We start from the raw sequence: 18,385 nt of genomic DNA, 5'->3' as shown, positions 1-18,385 counted from the left end.
AAAAAGACATTACTGTGTAACTCATATTATTAAAATATAACTCCTAAGCTACTAATGACAACATAATGCCATCTTACAAAAAATACATCTGTCTCCAAATATTAGTTTTATTGATTATGAAAGTGATACACAATGTGTGAGACACAATCAAACCTCAGAGGATGCAGATGAGTGGATTAACAGCACCACCTACTGACAGTTTTAAGGTAACTTCCACCCAATCCAGCCACTTTCTTACAGTGACAAGTGAAGCCAAGAATGACCGTTTCTTCTTGTCCACTTCATCTGGGAGGTCGAGGTATTACTTACCACTGTGCCCCTGAGCAAGGCACTGGAATTAATGCTTGCTCCTGCTGGAGCACCATAAGCCTGGTGGCCCTCTGCTGCGCACCAGTGAGACATATTTGGGTTTTGGTCCCACGGGATGAATGCTGTATAATGACCACCGTTCCACACAGATGTCTGTGAAATATAAAGCAACAACTGTGAGGGATGTGAACAGGCTGCTAAGTTCATTTTAACATCTACAGGATGTCATTTTCTCTCACTTGGCTGTGGTTCTCTGCAGCATGGGTTTCTTGGTTGTCATGGTGATGCAGGGGCCTATTTCCTGTATAAACAAATGACTCATATTCATTATATTATAGCCACTGGTCAAGTGACATAACAATAATTTAGCAATTTGTTTAAAGTTTGAACTGTATTATATTGTAATGTTTAAAACATGTTCCACCTACAGTGTTTATTTAGGATTATGTTGTGCAATAAAAAGAGCATACCAGATCATTTAATTACACCAAACAACCTATTTTCCAGACAATGCTATAGTTAATTGCACAACTTTATAAAACTGGAGCAGAGACACAATTAAAGATAAATTGGTTTTAATTATTAAACCCTATTTTTCTATCACAAATATCTTATAAAGTCACTTTCCATTTTGGAATAATAGCTTTTGTTTAATATAATCCAGCTGTTCTGATTTGTTTACAAATATAACTAAATACAATTTAGCATTTAGCACAGACAGTCCCAATATTTCTGCCATTGAGAAATGGCTGCACCATGAACATTCGGCTGTAGGACTTGTAAGAGGTGTTATTTTAGCCTCAATACGTGTAATGTGAGGAGCAAAAAACTGTTTAAGATTTATATAAACAGATGGTGGAATCCTTATATGCTGTGCACAGTGCAGTTTCTAAAAACAAATGTAAAGGGAATAGGTGGAAGCCCTTGCATTATAGATTCAAACTGAGAAACAGTTGATCTAATTTGTGTAAAAATGATATAAATATGTGACATTTCAAATAACTTTGCAGTTGCATCTTAGCCCTCCTGTTGTCCTCGGGTCAAATTTGACCGGTTTTCAAAATGTCTTTATCAGAAATTTGGGTTTCTTTTAACCAAATTGCCCAAAAATAACTGAATGAAGTTAGCTAGAAGCCTAGGTTTAACACAGAATTGGTTGATAATTCGTAAGTGCGATTATGTGCCGACATAAAAAAAAAAAAAAAGAAATATAGGAGGTTTACTCCTCAAGGCAGCGTGCCCGGGGTCGACTCCGACCTGCGGCCCTTTGCTGCATGTCATTCCCCCTCTCTCTCCCCTTTCATGTCTTCATCTGTCCTATCAAAATAAAGGCCAAAAATGCCCAAAAAATAATATTTAAAAAAAACAGTATCCTGACTAAACTTTGACATATACGAGTCTGTGATTATCCATCAACAAACCTTCCTCTGACGTTAACTATTAGTCAAAATAATTCATATTTTCTGCTTTTTTTACTCAAATGTTAGGTATAATTTCATATAAATGAGGTTTATTGACCATGATTTCCAAAAAGAAGTGTAAAACTAGTGGTAATAGGTTAGAATAAAGTTGGCTAAGAAGGTGTAACACATGATAATGTATACTTAATGCTTTGTAAACAGCAAAACAGAAGAGGAAAACATGTTGCATGGTCAACGGGAAGACAATACAAGGGTTAAACATACTCAATTTTCACATTGTGAAGTGCATGGTTACGGATGATACAGTTTGCTCAATTTAAACACACCTACCGAGTTCAGGAGGCTCCCAGGTCAGGTCCTCTCCATCTGAATCAGGCGGAGCTCTCTGTGAGATCTTCCTGGGCCTGCTTGACTTCCTGGTACTCCCCATCTGTCTGGGTCTGCCCAGCTGCCTGGTGGGCTCTATGGGTTTAGCACTGTGAGTCTTCTTATGGTTGTTGAAGCCTTGCCTGTAGTAGAAACTCTTCCCACAGTCGTCACACTGGTACGGCTTCTCTCCTGTATGAACTCTGAGGTGAACTTTAAGCTCTTCAGCCCTTGCGTAGCGTTTCCCACAGATGGAGCAGAGGTGAGGCCTCTCTCCAGAGTGTGTCACATAGTGTGCTCTCAGAGTAGATTCCTGCTTGAACCTTTTTCCACATGTAATGCACGGGAAAGGTTTCTCACCTGTGTGATCTCGCATGTGGTTCTCGAGTCCCTTTGAGGTCTGGAAACCTTTATTGCACTGTGGGCACTGGTGGGGCTTCAGACCCTCGTGACCAGCTTCATGTTCTTTTAATTTTGGGACATACATGAATCTTTTGCCACACTGGGTGCAGGAAAACGGTTTCTTTGATTCATGGGCTTGTTTCAAGTGACCTTCTAAAAGTTGTTTCTCTGAAAATTGAGTCCAACACAAATGACAGAAGCAGATGTCCACTGATGATTGAGCCCCTTCAGGATGAGGGAAACGGTCCTCTAATGCGGCCATGTTGGTGAATTTCCCTTTTGGAAGAAAAACAAAATTAAGTTTATGTATCTTTAAAACTACAATTATCAATATCTTTATGTTAACAATGGACACAATTACTACGCGTAATGTGAAAGCTGCCACTTAAAGTGATAATAATCACCCAACTCTGCAGTTCCCTTCAGTTTTATGGAGCGTTTGAGCTACTTATGGCCCAGAACTTTACTTTACTTAGCTGGTAAAAAATAGTGGAGCATTTAGCAGCTAAAGGGACAGATATTTTTTATGGAGTTTCGTGAAGACCAAAAACAGGGCTTAAAGAGACTTACATTTGCCAGATGGGCAGAAACAGGATTCCTATTAAATGCTAATGTCGCTCTGTGTTTGCTACGTGTTTAACAGGCAACTGAAAGCTAACTTGAATGCGCTCTTGAATAAAGATAGGAATATAACTCCTTACTAATATGTCATTTTTGTGTTTTCAGCTTGTTGCACTGTCCCCAAGTGGCTGAAAAATCAGTTAATGCAGCTTTACAAAATTAATATCTCGGTGATTTGAGGTTATTTTATCTTTTGCAAAGGCAAAATATTTGAGAGATTAAAAACATTTTAAATTTACAATAGAGTTTCAGCACATCCTGCAGCAACTAAAGTAGTTTGAATAATGTTACACTTTAATGTACGAACATATTTGCTGACTTTTTTTCAATTATACTATATGTGAAAAAGGGCCTCTCTCGCAGTGACTATCGCCAGTTCTACTCTGCTATCTCTCTCCCCAGCTGAACTCTGCCGAACTTCACACTGACTTTGGGGCAATCACAACTACGCCCGGAATTGCCCTCTTTCGCCTGAAGCAGTGTGACGCACAACAGATACTCTCCTGGACATTACAGACTTATACACCTCTATTCCAGCTGTCAGCTGGTGTACTCTAGCGCAAAACCACTGATTCACCAAACTGATGTGCAGAGTGTTAGAAGATCAACTGTCTGTTCAAAATAGAGACAATCACAGAAAGAAACTCAAACTGTCTTAAAATTATAAGGGTCAAGACAAATACCGTAGACCTCAATGTCTACAGTCTACTATATACAGTGTCTCACCTTTATGAACCTTCTGGTCTGTTTTGAGATTTCCTATCTGTGTGAAACCTCTTCCACACAAAGTGCACTTGTACGGTTTCTTCCCTGAGTGAATAATAAGGTGCCTTCTCAGAGAGGCACTAGTAGGAAACTGCTTTCCACATGTTGGACAAACGTAAGTCTTTTGAGCCCTTCGCTCTTCTTCAGGTTCTACAGCCGCTGCAGGTGCCGGATGGTAGATCCGCCGGTGGACTGTCAAGCTTCGGCTAACTTTAAATGTCTGCCCACAGTGGCAGCACTTGTGAAGTAAGTGTTTGCCATGTTTCTCTCTCAGATGGCGGTCTCTGGTGTGGTGTACACGCTCTGGAAACCCCTGCTGCATTCTGTGCAGCTGATGAGCTCCTCGGACTCAGTTTTCTTCCAACGTAGCCTGGGTGTCGTTTTCGGAGAATGGTTATGTTCAGATTTGGCGGGTGTAGCCGTGTGCGTGTCCCCAGGTAATGTAACATCAGCGGCTTTACCTGCATGCACGAAACCAAGAAGCTGGTAGGTGTGCAGATCAACACCACCAAAAAAAACAGCTCTTTCTTCTAAGTTTGGAGCATCCTTGTGAAAATTTGTTGTCTCTGAACTTGTTATTACAGTGCTCAGCATAAGTGATTACACCCATGTAAAGTTGACTAAAAAGAGGGATAAAAAATAATCATCTTTAGGAAATTGATCTTAATGCCTTAATTAAAAAAATGAGGAAAAATCCAACCTTTAAGGACACCAATTTTCTTTGTGAATGAATAATGTATCGTAAATAAATAACTGTTCTTCCTTGAAATACAGGGGGCATGAGTAAGTACACCCCTATGTTAAATTCCCATAGAGGCAGGCAGATTTTTACCTAGAGATTGGCATGGTTTTATTAGGCTAACAGCTGGTTTGATTTGCATTGAGAGATGATTTTATGGAAAGTACCCCATGCCAATCTCTAGGTATGGTGAAGGGTATGTAATGATGTGGGGCTATTTTAATTCCAAAGGCCAAGGGAACTTTATCAGGATGCATAGTATCCTGGATCCATGAAATAACTGGCCTTTGAAAATACAAATCTGCCTGCCTCTATTGGAATTTAACATAGGGGTGTACTTACTCATGCCCCCTGTATTTCAAGGAAGAACAGTTATTTATTTACAATACATTATTCATTCACAAAGAAAATTGGTGTCCTTAAAGGTTGGATTTTTCCTCATTTTTTAAATTAAGGCATTAAGATCAATTTCCTAAAGATGATTATTTTTTATCCCTCTTTTTAGTCAACTTTACATGGGTGTAATCACTTATGCAGAGCACTGTAATAACAAGTTCAGAGACAACAAATTTTCACAAGGATGCTCCAAACTTAGAAGAAAGAGCTGTTTTTTTTGGTGGTGTTGATCTGCACACCTACCAGCTTCTTGGTTTCGTGCATGCAGGTAAAGCCGCTGATGTTACATTACCTGGGGACACGCACACGGCTACACCCTCTTTTTTCTATTCCTCTTTTTAGTCAACTTTAGCATGGGTGTATTCACTTATGCTGAGCACTGTACCTCGTGTCTAGGCAACTACATGTTCGGCAATGAAAGTTGAGGTATTGTTGTCCATTTTTATTTCAACTTACTTGTATTTGTGTCATTAGAAAGTCAGTTCACTCAAATCACAAAAAAACATGATTCATTCTTATTCTCATTTCCTCCTTGTGGTATGTAGCCATCATGATGCATTCAATTCTGTTTTTTTATTCGCTGAGATATCTGCCTCTGAGATTTCTATCTCCATCCCAACACAATGAGATGATTTCTGGTGCACACACCATTGACAAATTACAACATATATTTCCAGTAAGAGAGTCCCTGTTACTCTGGATAAGCCTAATCCCTCACTGTCAGCAATTTTCAGTCAGTCAACTTTCCTTCAAAACGGTTGGAGGAAAGTCATATAGCCTAGGGTCTAATTGAAAAGACGCACTATTGCTGGGTTTTTAAAATATATTTTTTATTGCTTTAAACAGCACAAACAAAATTACATCTATTACATGACCTCTATTGTATTGAGGTTGCTTAACAAATCTCAAAACCTCAGCCAATAAAACCAGCATGGCTCGATAAGACTAGTTGTAAGTTAGAAAATGTTTTTTTTTTTTTGGTGAACTGACCCTTTAAAATCAGAAGCACTTTTAATCACTAGTATATCAGCACTGTTTACAGTCGAATCTCTGGGTCTAAGGACTTTTTTTTTTTTGCCTCTCAGACTTTCAGGTCCGACACACAGTCACCACATTTCTTTCTGAATCAACCTACCAGCAGACTTGATCTCCAAATGCGACGTATCTGAGCTGATGGTAGTGTCGGCAGTCTCCACTCCACCCAAAGCTTCCGCAGCTTCCTTGGCTTTAGCTGAACATCCGTGTATGCTGAGGTGTTCCTTCAGCTTGTCCTTGCGAGAAAATCTCTTGTCACACACTGGACAGGAGAAAGCTCTCTCTTTGGTGTGGATCAAATGGTGTCGCTTCAGGACACTGAATGCTGTCCCACAATGGGAGCATGTATGAGGTTTGGCTCCAGTGTGGGTCCTCTGGTGTCGCTGTAGAGCTCTGGTCTTCAAGAATTTTTTTCCACACACATGGCAGCAGCAAGACGAGTCCAGGCTTCTTCTATCTAATTGTTGATCATTGGTTTTAAGCACATTAGGAAAAAGATCATAGAGACATTTAGTTTTCAGATAGAAATACAGAGAGAATGACATCCCGTCTCATTTAACAACTAAACTATTTCCACTTACTAGAGCGGCCAGGATCCCATTCTAACTCTTTTCCATTGGCGTTGATCAAACGACCAACTGCATCTTCTTCCTCTTGCACATTCGTCATGGCAGACATCTTTTTAGCGTGTGTGTTTTTTATGCAACTTTACGTGGCTCATCAGAGAAAAGTTCATACCACACGGAGGCAGAAGAAAGGCTTCCCTTTAGTGTGGGTTCGCAGGTGAACAATCAGAGGGTTCCGAAAGGGAAACCTCTTCCAACAACAGGAACATTTGAAAGGCTTCACTGCTCTGTTGTGTTTCTTGATGTGGTGGCATTGATGGCTCTGAATTGTGAAATCTATTTGACAAATTTGGCAGAAATGTGTCCTGTCGTTGTGTTTCGTTGTTCTTCAGGTTGTTCTGCTGCAGCGTGATTGTCCTTTTCATCAAAACAAAGTTTGGCTTCTTCTATACGAAAGAAATATGTAATGAATTTCATACAGGTTATGGAAAGAGTACAGTAATTCAACTTTCTCAAGTTTAGATAGCACCCCCTCCTCTAATCTTCTACTCTACTTGGTTTATTCCAAAAACCTTCAGCTACGTCACTGGAAACTGTTCCACTCTTGTCCAGGGCATTTACAGGAAGATTTCTAAAAGGGAGAAAGTAAAATCACTAGTAGGTAATAAAACAAAAGACATCATTTTTCATAACTCCATACCACTTTAGTCCTTTGTTTCATGTTTTGCATTCCTAAGGCAGGTTAAGATATTTGCATACGAAAAATATAAAGAGCTTATAAAATATGTTGCATTGCTATATATTTAACTACCCAACATTATAAAGAAGTTCAGCTTAAATGATTAATCATTTAGACAATTGACAGAAAATTAATTGTCAACTACTTTTGATAATGTTTTAAGTCATTTTGTATGCGAAAAAAAAAGCCAAACAATTTATGGTACTAGGTTCACAAATGATATGGTTCACAAATTAATTATAAATTTTCTTTTAATTATTTCAATAATTTTCATTAGTTTTTCATTGTTTTGAATTTTGGACTATTGGTTGAACAAAACAAATAAAACATTGTGAAGGTGTCACTTACGTGATGGATATTTTTCACATTTTTTACAAACCATAATGAAAATCATTCCTGCTTTTATATTAATGCATGAGTCATGACTCATGATAATAATAATAATCCAATATAATATTGTACCGTTAACGGTTACATGGGCTGTTTTGACTACTTTTACTTTTAAAACATTTTCCTGTACTTTTACTTAAGTAAAGGATCTGAGTACTTCGTCCAGACAGCCTGATATACAGTATAACCCCAGCCTGTCACTCAGACTCGCCTCGCAGCACAACGGCAGCACATCAGAAGTTAACGACGCAGCTCACACTGTTATCGGATTGCTGGCTAGCTAGCATGTAGCACTAACTCGGCCCTGGGGCGAATTTATAATACTCACCTCATTCATGGTGGCTTCAAATCACCACGTTAGCTTTGACTCACATCCCTGAGTCTCAGCAAAACCGCAGTGCATGTACCAAAGGGTATTTTATGTTTGTACAAACAGTGATACTCCAACAACAGTTAGCATGAGACGCTAGTAGAGATGGAGGCTTGGCTAGGTTCAGGGTTGCCAGATAAGAGGACAGAAATACACAATCCAAGCTGTCAAATGGAGTTCCTACAACAGCTGTCCGCTAACATCCCTAAAATATCCAACTTCATTTTAAATCTGATTCCCACAATGTTACACGGGTAAATATTGTTTTTTTTTTCTTCACAGCAACCTAACACATTTCATTTTAATACACACTGAGGACTGCAGTGATCTATCTATCGGCATGGGTGGATAATGAATAACGGAACAATTTAGGCTACTGCACAATGAGTACTTTTAATTTCGATACTTTAATTACATTTCGCTGATAATACTTCCTTTTTTTTTTTTTTTACAATGCAGGAGTTTTACTTGGAGTATTTTCTCAGCGTGGTATTAGTACTTTTATTAGAGTAATTCCAATACTTGACAACACTGTTTATATTGAAGAAAAATGTGAAAAAAAATGTGTACAGGGTATATATTATATATCTGTATATATATACAGTTGTATATATTGTGACTAATGGCACATTCACACTGAGGCGGAGCAAATGTGAACGCGCCATAATAAGCTTGTTATGATATGAGACTTTACACATACATATAACCATTATCTAAGTTCTCCTGATTGATTTCATAGCTGGACTTTCATCTTAATAATTTATTCTTTTGAAAAAAAGTGTAAAATCTACTGTTTAATTTTAATATTAATATAATTGCCTCCATTAGGTGTTGTGCTTATGATTTGTATTGTTGTTTGCTTATGATTGTAAAATGGTAAAAGCCTCACCTCTGGCTCACACCTTAACATTAGATTAAGAATTAATGGGAGACCTTTAGGTACCATACTGTTGTAAAAAATGTCATGGTTAATGGGTGGCATTATTATTGACCTGGGTTTATAATTATTTTCTCCAAACCAAATGTAAACAAAACCTTTTTCGTCAAATTCGTGGAAGATACAACCATTGTTGGGCTTATCTCGGGTTGGAGATGAGTCTGCGTATAGGGACGAGGTACAGAGACTGTCAGAGTGGTGCTCAGTGAACAACCTTACACTGAACACCAAAAAAACGAAAAAAGAAAGAAGCGTGACATGGACCAGGCCCCCTTTTCAACAATGGTGTATATGTGGAGAGGGTGCAGACTTTTAAATGTCTGGGTGTCTATAGCTGCATCTCATGTCATTTAAAGCAGCCATATTATGCTCATTTTCAGGTTCATAATTGTATTTTAAGGTTGTACCAGAATAGGTTTACATGGTTTAATTTTCAAAAAACACCATATTTGTGTTGTACTGCAGTGGTCTCTCTCACTGCTGCAGATCCTCTTTTCAGCTGGTCTCTGTTTTAGCTACAGAGTGAGACCTCTTTTCTTCTTCTTCTTCTTCTGTACTATCTTTGATTGCACTGCACATGCCCAGTAGCTCAGATGTAGATCATGTCAGCTAGCTAGCTCCATAGACAGTAAAAGAAAGGCTGTTTCTACAACTTTGCTCAATTACAAGGCAGGATTAGCTGGGAGACTTCTAAATGAGGGCGCACATGTAAGTAGTTCTTTTGTAGATTATGGTGAACTTGTGTGTGTTGTAGCAGTGCTTTGCTATTGAGAACGAGGTAGCATGCTTGCGTTAGCATGCTAGCGTTAGCCATAGCGTTAGCATGCTAACGCTACGAGCTAATGGTTGTGGTTAGCCTGCTCGTTTCGGCTTGTGACATCACAAGCCGTGCTGATTTTGAACAGCTCACCCAGAGACTGAAGGCAGGACACATTCAGAAACCGTATCTCACTCTAAACAGCATGGGTGGATTTTTTTCAAAGTTTGTATGTGTGTGGAAGCACCAGAGACACAACATAACACCCCAAATCCCAGAAAAAGTGATTTTTTCATAATATGGGCACTTTAAAGTGCATCCCCGCCCCTCCACTTGCCTCCTTTGCTTGCGTCTTAGTCCCTCCCACCAAGGAAGCACGGTAGAGAAGCAAGGAAATCACGGGAGGAGAGAGGAAATGAGCAAATGTGTTTTAGAGGGATGAGAGTGAGACGTCCTTTCCTCTGATGCGTCACATACATTTGTCATCTGTACGGGCGGAGTTAGCAACCCGTTCAGCTGCAAGGTTTCCGGGAAGGCTGCTCTCGTGTTTCCTCGCCTATAGCTCCTCGGTGATCCCTCCTCGATGGTCGCTCCTCGGGGTAGATATTAGGGCTTTGAGACGGCCTTCATGGAGGAGGGACAGAACAACGTCCGGTTCAGCCGGAGGACCGAGGAGATATCAATTAAGGAAAGTGAGATCCAGCTTATGAGATGCACCGTATGTCTCTGAGGAGACAGAGACTTCACTTCTTCAGAGTGCTCAGGAGGAACAATGTGGAGAGGAATCTGCCTGTGGCGTTCTACAGGGCAACCGTTGAGAGCGTTCTTACACACTGCATCTGCACTGCTGCAGATAAGAGGGCTCTGCTCTTGCCACGTCACGCTACATTAGCGGAGCAAAAAACATCATTAAAGATCCCTCTCACCATGGTTACCCACTCTTTGAACTTTTAACATCTGGCAGCCTCTACAGAGCTGCCAAAACTTGGACCACCAGACTCAGCCACCAGCACACTAAATAAACAAAAAACAAAGTCAGTTTTACTACTGCTGTCGGTAAGCGACCTGTGCTGCCTGCACGATCCGATATGCGCATGCGCATAAATACGTAGTAGAAAACGTGACCGTTTCCCTACACTATTTGTATCACGCATGCGTTGAAACACTTGGCGGTTTATGTTATTCATTATGCAGTTCACGGTGGGTCTGTTTTATAAAGCTATTTAAATTAAGTACTTATTGTCACTGATCCAAAACTGCATATTGACGTCCATGTACTACGCCTTGGCGACATTATTTTTGTGACATGTAGTGTGGAGATGTTGTGATGTTTTTAAATGTAGCATACGCTATGCATTAAAGGTGTTTACGTGGTTGCCAATCCAAAATAATAAAGGAGTTGTTACATGTGGAATGAAATCGGAGTCTTTCTGCCACTGCAAAATCTTGAGTTTCATTTGCGATTCATTGCTATATGGTATAGCACCATAGCACAGATCGTGCAGTGTCGTAAAACTGCGCATGCACGAACATCTTGCGCATGTGCATGTCGGATCTTGCAGGCGGCACAGATCACGTACCCACAGCTGCCAATCAGCATCCACTACGCACTTGCTGCACTTTAAATACTTTATTTATTTATTTATCACATTTTTATCCCACTGGATGTCCTTTGTCTTGTGTTTTTATGTTTTTTCGTAGGAATGCATCACGTGTGTCACAACTCATTTAGTTGTATTCCTATGCAATGACAATATAGAGATTGGCATGGGGTACTTTCCATAAAATCATCTCTCAATGCAAATCAAACCAGCTATTAGGCTAACCGACATAAAACCATGCCAGTCTCTAGGTATGGTGAAGGGTATGTAATGATGTGGGGCTATTTTAATTCCAAAGGCCAAGGGAACTTTATCAGGATGCATAGTATCCTGGATCCATGAAATAACTGGCCTTTAAAGCAGCCATATTATGCTCATTTTCAGGTTCATAATTGTATTTTAAGGTTGTACCAGAATAGGTTTACATGGTTTAATTTTCAAAAAACACCATATTTGTGTTGTACTGCAGTGGTCTCTCTCACTGCTGCAGATCCTCTTTTCAGCTGGTCTCTGTTTTAGCTACAGAGTGAGACCTCTTTTCTTCTTCTTCTTCTGTACTATCTTTGATTGCACTGCACATGCCCAGTAGCTCAGATGTAGATCATGTCAGCTAGCTAGCTCCATAGACAGTAAAAGAAAGGCTGTTTCTACAACTTTGCTCAATTACAAGGCAGGATTAGCTGGGAGACTTCTAAATGAGGGCGCACATGTAAGTAGTTCTTTTGTAGATTATGGTGAACTTGTGTGTTGTAGCAGTGCTTTGCTATTGAGAACGAGGTAGCATGCTAGCATTAGCATGCTAGCGTTAGCCATAGCGTTAGCATGCTAACGCTACGAGCTAATGGTTGCGGTTAGCCTGCTCGTTTCGGCTTGTGACATCACAAGCCGTGCTGATTTTGAACAGCTCACCCAGAGACTGAAGGCAGGACACATTCAGAAACCGTATCTCTCTCTAAACAGCATGGGTGGATTTTTTTCAAAGTTTGTATGTGTGTGGAAGCACCAGAGACACAACATAACACCCCAAATCCCAGAAAAAGTGATTTTTTCATAATATGGGCACTTTAAAAATAAAAATCTGCCTGCCTCTATAGGAATTTAACATAGGGGTGTACTTACTTTTGTTGCCAGCGGTTTAGACATTAATGGCTGTGTGTTGAGTTATTTTGAGGGGACAGCACATTTACACTGTTATACAAGCTGTACACTTAATACTTTACATTGTAGCAAAGTGTAATTTCTTCAGTGTTGTCCCATTAAAAGATATAATGAAATATTTACTAAAATGTGAGGGGTGTACTCACTTTTGTGAGATACTGTTTATAATATCACCGGGACCGAAAGGATATTTGAGTCGGGCATGGCTACAGCCTGGAGACCTCCCGTCTCATGCCCTCCCTGCTTGGTGTTGTCCCAGAGCTTCGACTTTTCAAAATAAAAGCTTGTGTCTGGTTCGCTATGTTTTCGTACTTTGGTGTTTTGGATATTTTTGAACTAAGCAGTACGGCAATTATGCTAATGAATACAATTATTTTTTCAGCAGAAGTCTTAGTTACAACACGATGGAGCTAGCAAAGCAGTTTTGTGTTTATATGTGCGGGCGGGATTTAGTCAGTTTGGGAAATCCCACGGTCTCTACGAAGCTCAAATTGTTGATTAAACAGGGAGGGATCCATCTCCTAGCGATGGGGGGCCGATACTGAGAGCTACATGGAAAAATATGCACCAAACAAGCCACTTTGAAACTTTGCTGTTTTCATGAATACAAAAGTTGGGTGACCCCCCCCCCCCACCCCCAGACTAAAGAACATTGGGTGACCCTCCCCTCAACAAAGAATAAAAAAACATGCCCCTCCCCTATTTTCCTCCGGTGGTCCATTCCATAAATGAATGAAAGGGTCCTTTTTTGTTTTACATCACTGAATCACAATCAGTGTAATTGCATTTTTTTGAACATGAGTTTTTGTGCAGAATGTTGTATCATAATACCAAGTGTGAACAGAGGGAAAATAGGTCTTGCTATAAATTTCATAATGTAAGAATACATTATTTCAAATGTAGAAAAAAACAGACATGTTTCTGAAAAAAAAAATCTGTATTCCATCAACATGGTTTTTAAAATAACAAGGATATTGTGCATAATTTGAACATTACGTATTAGTATTTGGCATGCAGGATACAAAGGCACTCAAATTGTACAGATGGGCTACTTGAGAAGAGTAAACATAAAAACATGGGTACAAAACATGATGACGAGAAAGACAACACAGTAAGTTCCAAATTTTTTCTTGGCAACCCACGCCAACTCTGTAGCGCATATTTTTAGACACAGTTATCGTCTCTGCTGTAGGTAGGAGGAATGGAAGGAAGAAGAACAGGGAAGAAGCGCAATTTACTGTAATATCTTCAAACACAGTTAACAACAACAAAAAATCCAATCAACAGGTCAACTGTTAGATGTCCAGCCTGGCCGGTTGCTTCGGTCTACCGAGCTGTCTGGTTGGGCCGATGCGTTTTCCAGCATGTGTGCGCTGATGCTGCCGCAGACCCTGGCGGTAAATGAAGCTCTTCCCACACTCTCCGCACTCGTAGGGTCTTTCTCCAGTGTGGAGCCTGTGGTGCACCTTCAGTTCCTCAGCTCTAGAGTAGCCTTTCCCACAGACACTACAAATAAAAGGTCTTTCTTTAATATGGGTCTGGTAATGTGCTGTTAGGTACGAGTTTATCCGAAACGTCTTCCCACAGATGGAACATGCGAACGGCCTCTCCCCAGAGTGCTGCATCTCATGCAGCTTGAGAGAGGAAGCCGTGTGGAAACCTCTGCCGCACTGGGAGCACAGGAAAGGCTTCTCCCCAGTATGGATGCGCTGGTGGATTTGTATGTAGCTTTCATTGATGAACCTCTTGCCACAGTCGGGACACGAGTAGCGCTTCTCCTTGATGTGGGTTTTCATATGTTCTTCCAGCTTTTCTTTTTCGTTGAACTGGATGCCACAGCGGCGGCAGAAGAGAAGCTGTGATGAGCTTTGCTCGACTGCGTCGGATTCACCCGCTGAGCCTGTGTGTGTGGTAATGTGGTGTGCTTGTAAAGCTGATTGACTCTCACATTCATTTCCACATTCCAGGCAACGGAGGGATGATCTGATCCTGGACTCACCCGGCAGAGACTTTAAATATTCGGTGAGCTCTGACGCTATGGGATTCACCTCATCGTCAAAATCCACAGCACCCTTACGACCTGCACGGAGACAAAAGGAGAGACAAATCATCTTTTACTCTTCAAGTATAATAATCTGTGCATTGTTTAGGACTTTAATTTACTTATGGTTTACATTGAGCTATGTACATTTTTAATAATGTAGAAAACATTACACTTCTTAACGTTTTGTACTATTGTACAAATTAGCAGTAAAAGCAGTAGCCTGTGTAAGTCAATCCTACATTTGTCAACTTGGGAGCAAAACGTGCTCCTTGGGGGAAAAAAGTGACCACAAGCCCTGTTCATAGGCCTACTGATTAAACAACTGGACTTTGGGGTTAAGTGTAGTCTATCCGGGACCATGTTCAAGCCCCCTTACTGGAATACTGAATATAATGATATTCCATTATATTTTGTATTTTGAATTATTACCTGCCACCAGAAATTTGTGATTTCCCTGCCATAAATATAGCTGTTTTTACAATAAATTGGTGCCTAAAAAGATATCACAATGCAGGAATTGAAGTCTTTTACGCTCAACATTTCCTGGGGGAGGACCACCAGACCCCCCCCCCCCAGCTTAATGTGTCCCCCCCCACCAAAGGCCCATTCTGAGCCAGGAAATACCCTGACATAAACACAGACGATAATAGAAGTACAAATATTCTAGGAAGAGAATTGTAGTGATTAAGTATCAAAGTATCATCCAATCTCACCTAAGTGGACTTTGTAGTGCGTTTTGAGATTTCCCTTCTGGTTGAAACCCCGACCACAGATGGAGCAGCAGTACGGTTTCTCTCCTGTGTGGATCAGCTCGTGCCTCTCAAGTTTGTAGGCATGAGGGAATTCTTTGCTACACACTGAGCAGTGGTACTCCATCTTCTCTTTGGGCTTCTTCAGGAGCTCAGGAGGTATTTCTATTGGAACATGAACCATCTTTCTGCCAGGGCGTTTCTTCACTATGTGGGGAAAAAGAAAAGTTAAATTACAAGGTAAGACTGTTGATTTAATGCTTACAAAGAAAAGTAGCTTGTAGCCCTTTCAAAACCCAATCACGTACCAACAATGTTCTGTGTTAATAGTCCTAGTTTGTTTGTTGCTTGCCATGTTCTTCAAGTATTCTTTTTAGGTGCTAAAGACTTAATGAAAGTGGCCTCTAACTCACTCACAAACTAAAACTTTGTCACGTATAGGAAAGGAAAATAATAGCAGCCGTTTAGACCTGCAGATGTTGCCGTATTAATGTCGCCACCTGCAGGCAAAATATGTAATTGCTGCTGCACTTTCACACAGCACCAACGGCAGGCAATGGGTGTTACAGCTGCACTTTATTTTTTCATAGCTGTGGTTTTCTTTGTGCGCGCAGGTTTTGAGGTTTTACTTAAACAAAGACCGATATTTAAAAAGATTGTTAAATGACTAACCATCAAGGATATATATATATATACACACACACACACACACATTTTTTAAGAAAATATTCTAAAAACTATAGATAACATTTTATTATTATTTATTATTTATTTATTATTATATTTTTTTTTTATATGACCTCTTTCAACACATCGCCATGTCTATATCTAAACTGCTGCAATTATTTTTGCTGACAGGTGAAACAGGTCTGACTAAACTGCTGCTGCTGCTGATCATCAAAGATGCTTTGTGTTCTTGTTCCTGTAAAGGCGGATTTCCACCAACTGCAGTACGGCTGCGTGTCGGCTAGGCTGCGTGTCGGCTCCGTGCTCCGCCGTCCTTCAGTAACCACCAGCTCCGTATTTGTTGCGGAACAGCTGCGGCCGTGACTGACAGCTGAAGTCACGAGGACCCACGAGATCGCGAATTCACGTATGATCGCGCGATATAACAGAATGTAGTTTCTATAAACAGAACCACAAAATCAAAAACAGTTTGTTTCAGGCCTGTCTCCGCCCATTATGACGTTTAAGGTGTAGTGCAGAGAAATATGATCCGCCGTTAGCACGGTGAATTTTATTTTGGAAATTAACCGGATGTTTTATTTAGTTTTTGTGCTCGACTTCCTGTCCTGCACTATCTGCCCTGTGCTGAATTGCTGCACAGCTCTCCGGCGTCCGGCAAAAATAGAAGCTCTGCGTATCTGCTCCGGAGGGCTGCGGATCGCCGGAGCTGGGACGGAGTCGAAATGCAGCTGTTCCGCAGTCAGTGGAAATACACACATTGACTTTAAAGGAAACCTATCGACTCCGCCGCTGTTCCGGAGTGGATCCGCAGACGTTCCGCAGTTGGTGGAAATCTGAGGTAATGTGTCTTCTTTGAATAAGTAAAATAAACACAGCCAGTAACCCTTACTTTCCTTTCCTTTGGTAAACCAATGATCATGGCTAATGATTTCAAGGATTAGCTGCAGCTGCACTACCATGCTGGTTATACACTCTTGTGGACCATTTTATTGGCTCTTACCAGCAGACACCCGTGTGTTTCCTCCTTCTCCTTCAGCAGATAGTTTGGTATCTTTCTTTCTTCTGTGAGGTCGCTTTGCTGGTAAAAAGAAATAAAGTTTATTGCTTTAAACATAAAACTGATGTTAAATTGTCATATGAATTGTCATATGAATATGAGTTGGGTATCAAGAGCTGGTTCAAAATTAGATTCAACATTTTTTAAGAACCAGTGATTTGTTAGGAAAGCTCATCAATCTCTAAACGTGAAGGTTGAATGTGTATGTTATGTACAATATGGCTAGGCTTTGCAATCCTTCAAAGATTTTGGATACAGGTACCAATACAAATACCGGGACTTCGATAGCAGTTCCTAAACGATACTTTTTTCTATACCAATTTCGAAAAGAAAAAAAGAAAAGAAATGACATTACGGCACAAATCTTTTCATTTATTTTTCAGCTCCTGCTACGTGAGCCCCATCTCTGTGCATAACGTAGAGTTTTTCCTGCGTGTCTCTACGACGTGTAACGTTAGACAGCCAATCACAAGCATTATTAGATCTTGGTAGAAGAATGCTGCGTGCTTATTGGCTCACTGACGCTGATGAGATTTACTCCTTAGGTACTGAAATTGGGTATTGAATGATGAGGCATTTTTCAATACTCAATACTTTAGAGCCAATTCGGTCAGTGCCTAAAAAGTATTAAACTGGTACCCAGCTCTAAATATGGCAGATCTGAGCTAGGACACAAAAGGCTGAAACTTACCTAAACTCCACGGCACAAGTGGTTTTCCATATAACAGAAAAGGTATGGGAAAAGGTGTCGCCTATGTTGGAGGTTTGATATCTACTGCAAAAATCCGTCACATGCACCCCCTCCTCTAATAAACTCCCTGTAAACTCCCTGTATTTTACCACTACAGTAGGTGTGCATGATATATCGACTCAATATCATCACAATATCACGTCGCGCAATATTATATCGAAAGGGGTTGCAATATTTTGTTTATATTGTGGAGCGCTGCGTCCCGTCCGTTGGCTGTGTGGCTTAGTTGTGTTTGATTTAGAGCTTGCTTGAAACACTATAATGATCATGTTTCATTGGCCAGTTACCGTGCCACTTGCACATGTTAGTGTACGTCAGCGCAAGGGTCTACTACATGACAAACCCTATGGAGCGTACCACGTGTGTGCATATTTCGACAGAGTGACAGTGTAAGTTGAAGAAGTAGATAGGGACAACTAAACGGAACGAATCAGAGAAGCGAAAGAAAAGCTGTGTCCTGTTCTCTTTATTTATTTTATACTGTCCAACCAGTAAAACATGTCCTGTTCTGTAGACACGGTCCGT

At 40.4% G+C, this 18,385-nt stretch overlaps 1 protein-coding gene across 1 annotated transcript in view; it reads right to left on the bottom strand.

The window, feature by feature from the left end:
• The window catches only part of LOC116042943 (zinc finger protein 91-like), a 30,983-nt gene that overhangs the window by 4,727 nt on the left and 7,871 nt on the right, over positions 1-18,385 (bottom strand). Inside the window, exons 10-17 of the mRNA XM_036000439.1 lie at positions 17,053-17,130; positions 15,330-15,572; positions 13,871-14,652; positions 6,636-6,762; positions 6,155-6,511; positions 2,061-2,774; positions 549-610; positions 310-462 (exon numbers count right to left, since the gene is read on the bottom strand). Of these exons, the coding sequence (XP_035856332.1) occupies positions 310-462; positions 549-610; positions 2,061-2,774; positions 6,155-6,511; positions 6,636-6,762; positions 13,871-14,652; positions 15,330-15,572; positions 17,053-17,130 (2,516 nt within the window). The remainder of the gene's footprint in view (positions 1-309; positions 463-548; positions 611-2,060; positions 2,775-6,154; positions 6,512-6,635; positions 6,763-13,870; positions 14,653-15,329; positions 15,573-17,052; positions 17,131-18,385) is intronic.

The sequence above is a fragment of the Sander lucioperca genome, chromosome 4, assembly GCF_008315115.2.
Source record: "Sander lucioperca isolate FBNREF2018 chromosome 4, SLUC_FBN_1.2, whole genome shotgun sequence".
Lineage (NCBI taxonomy): Eukaryota > Metazoa > Chordata > Actinopteri > Perciformes > Percidae > Sander > Sander lucioperca.
This window is presented reverse-complemented; position numbering and strand designations above follow the sequence as displayed.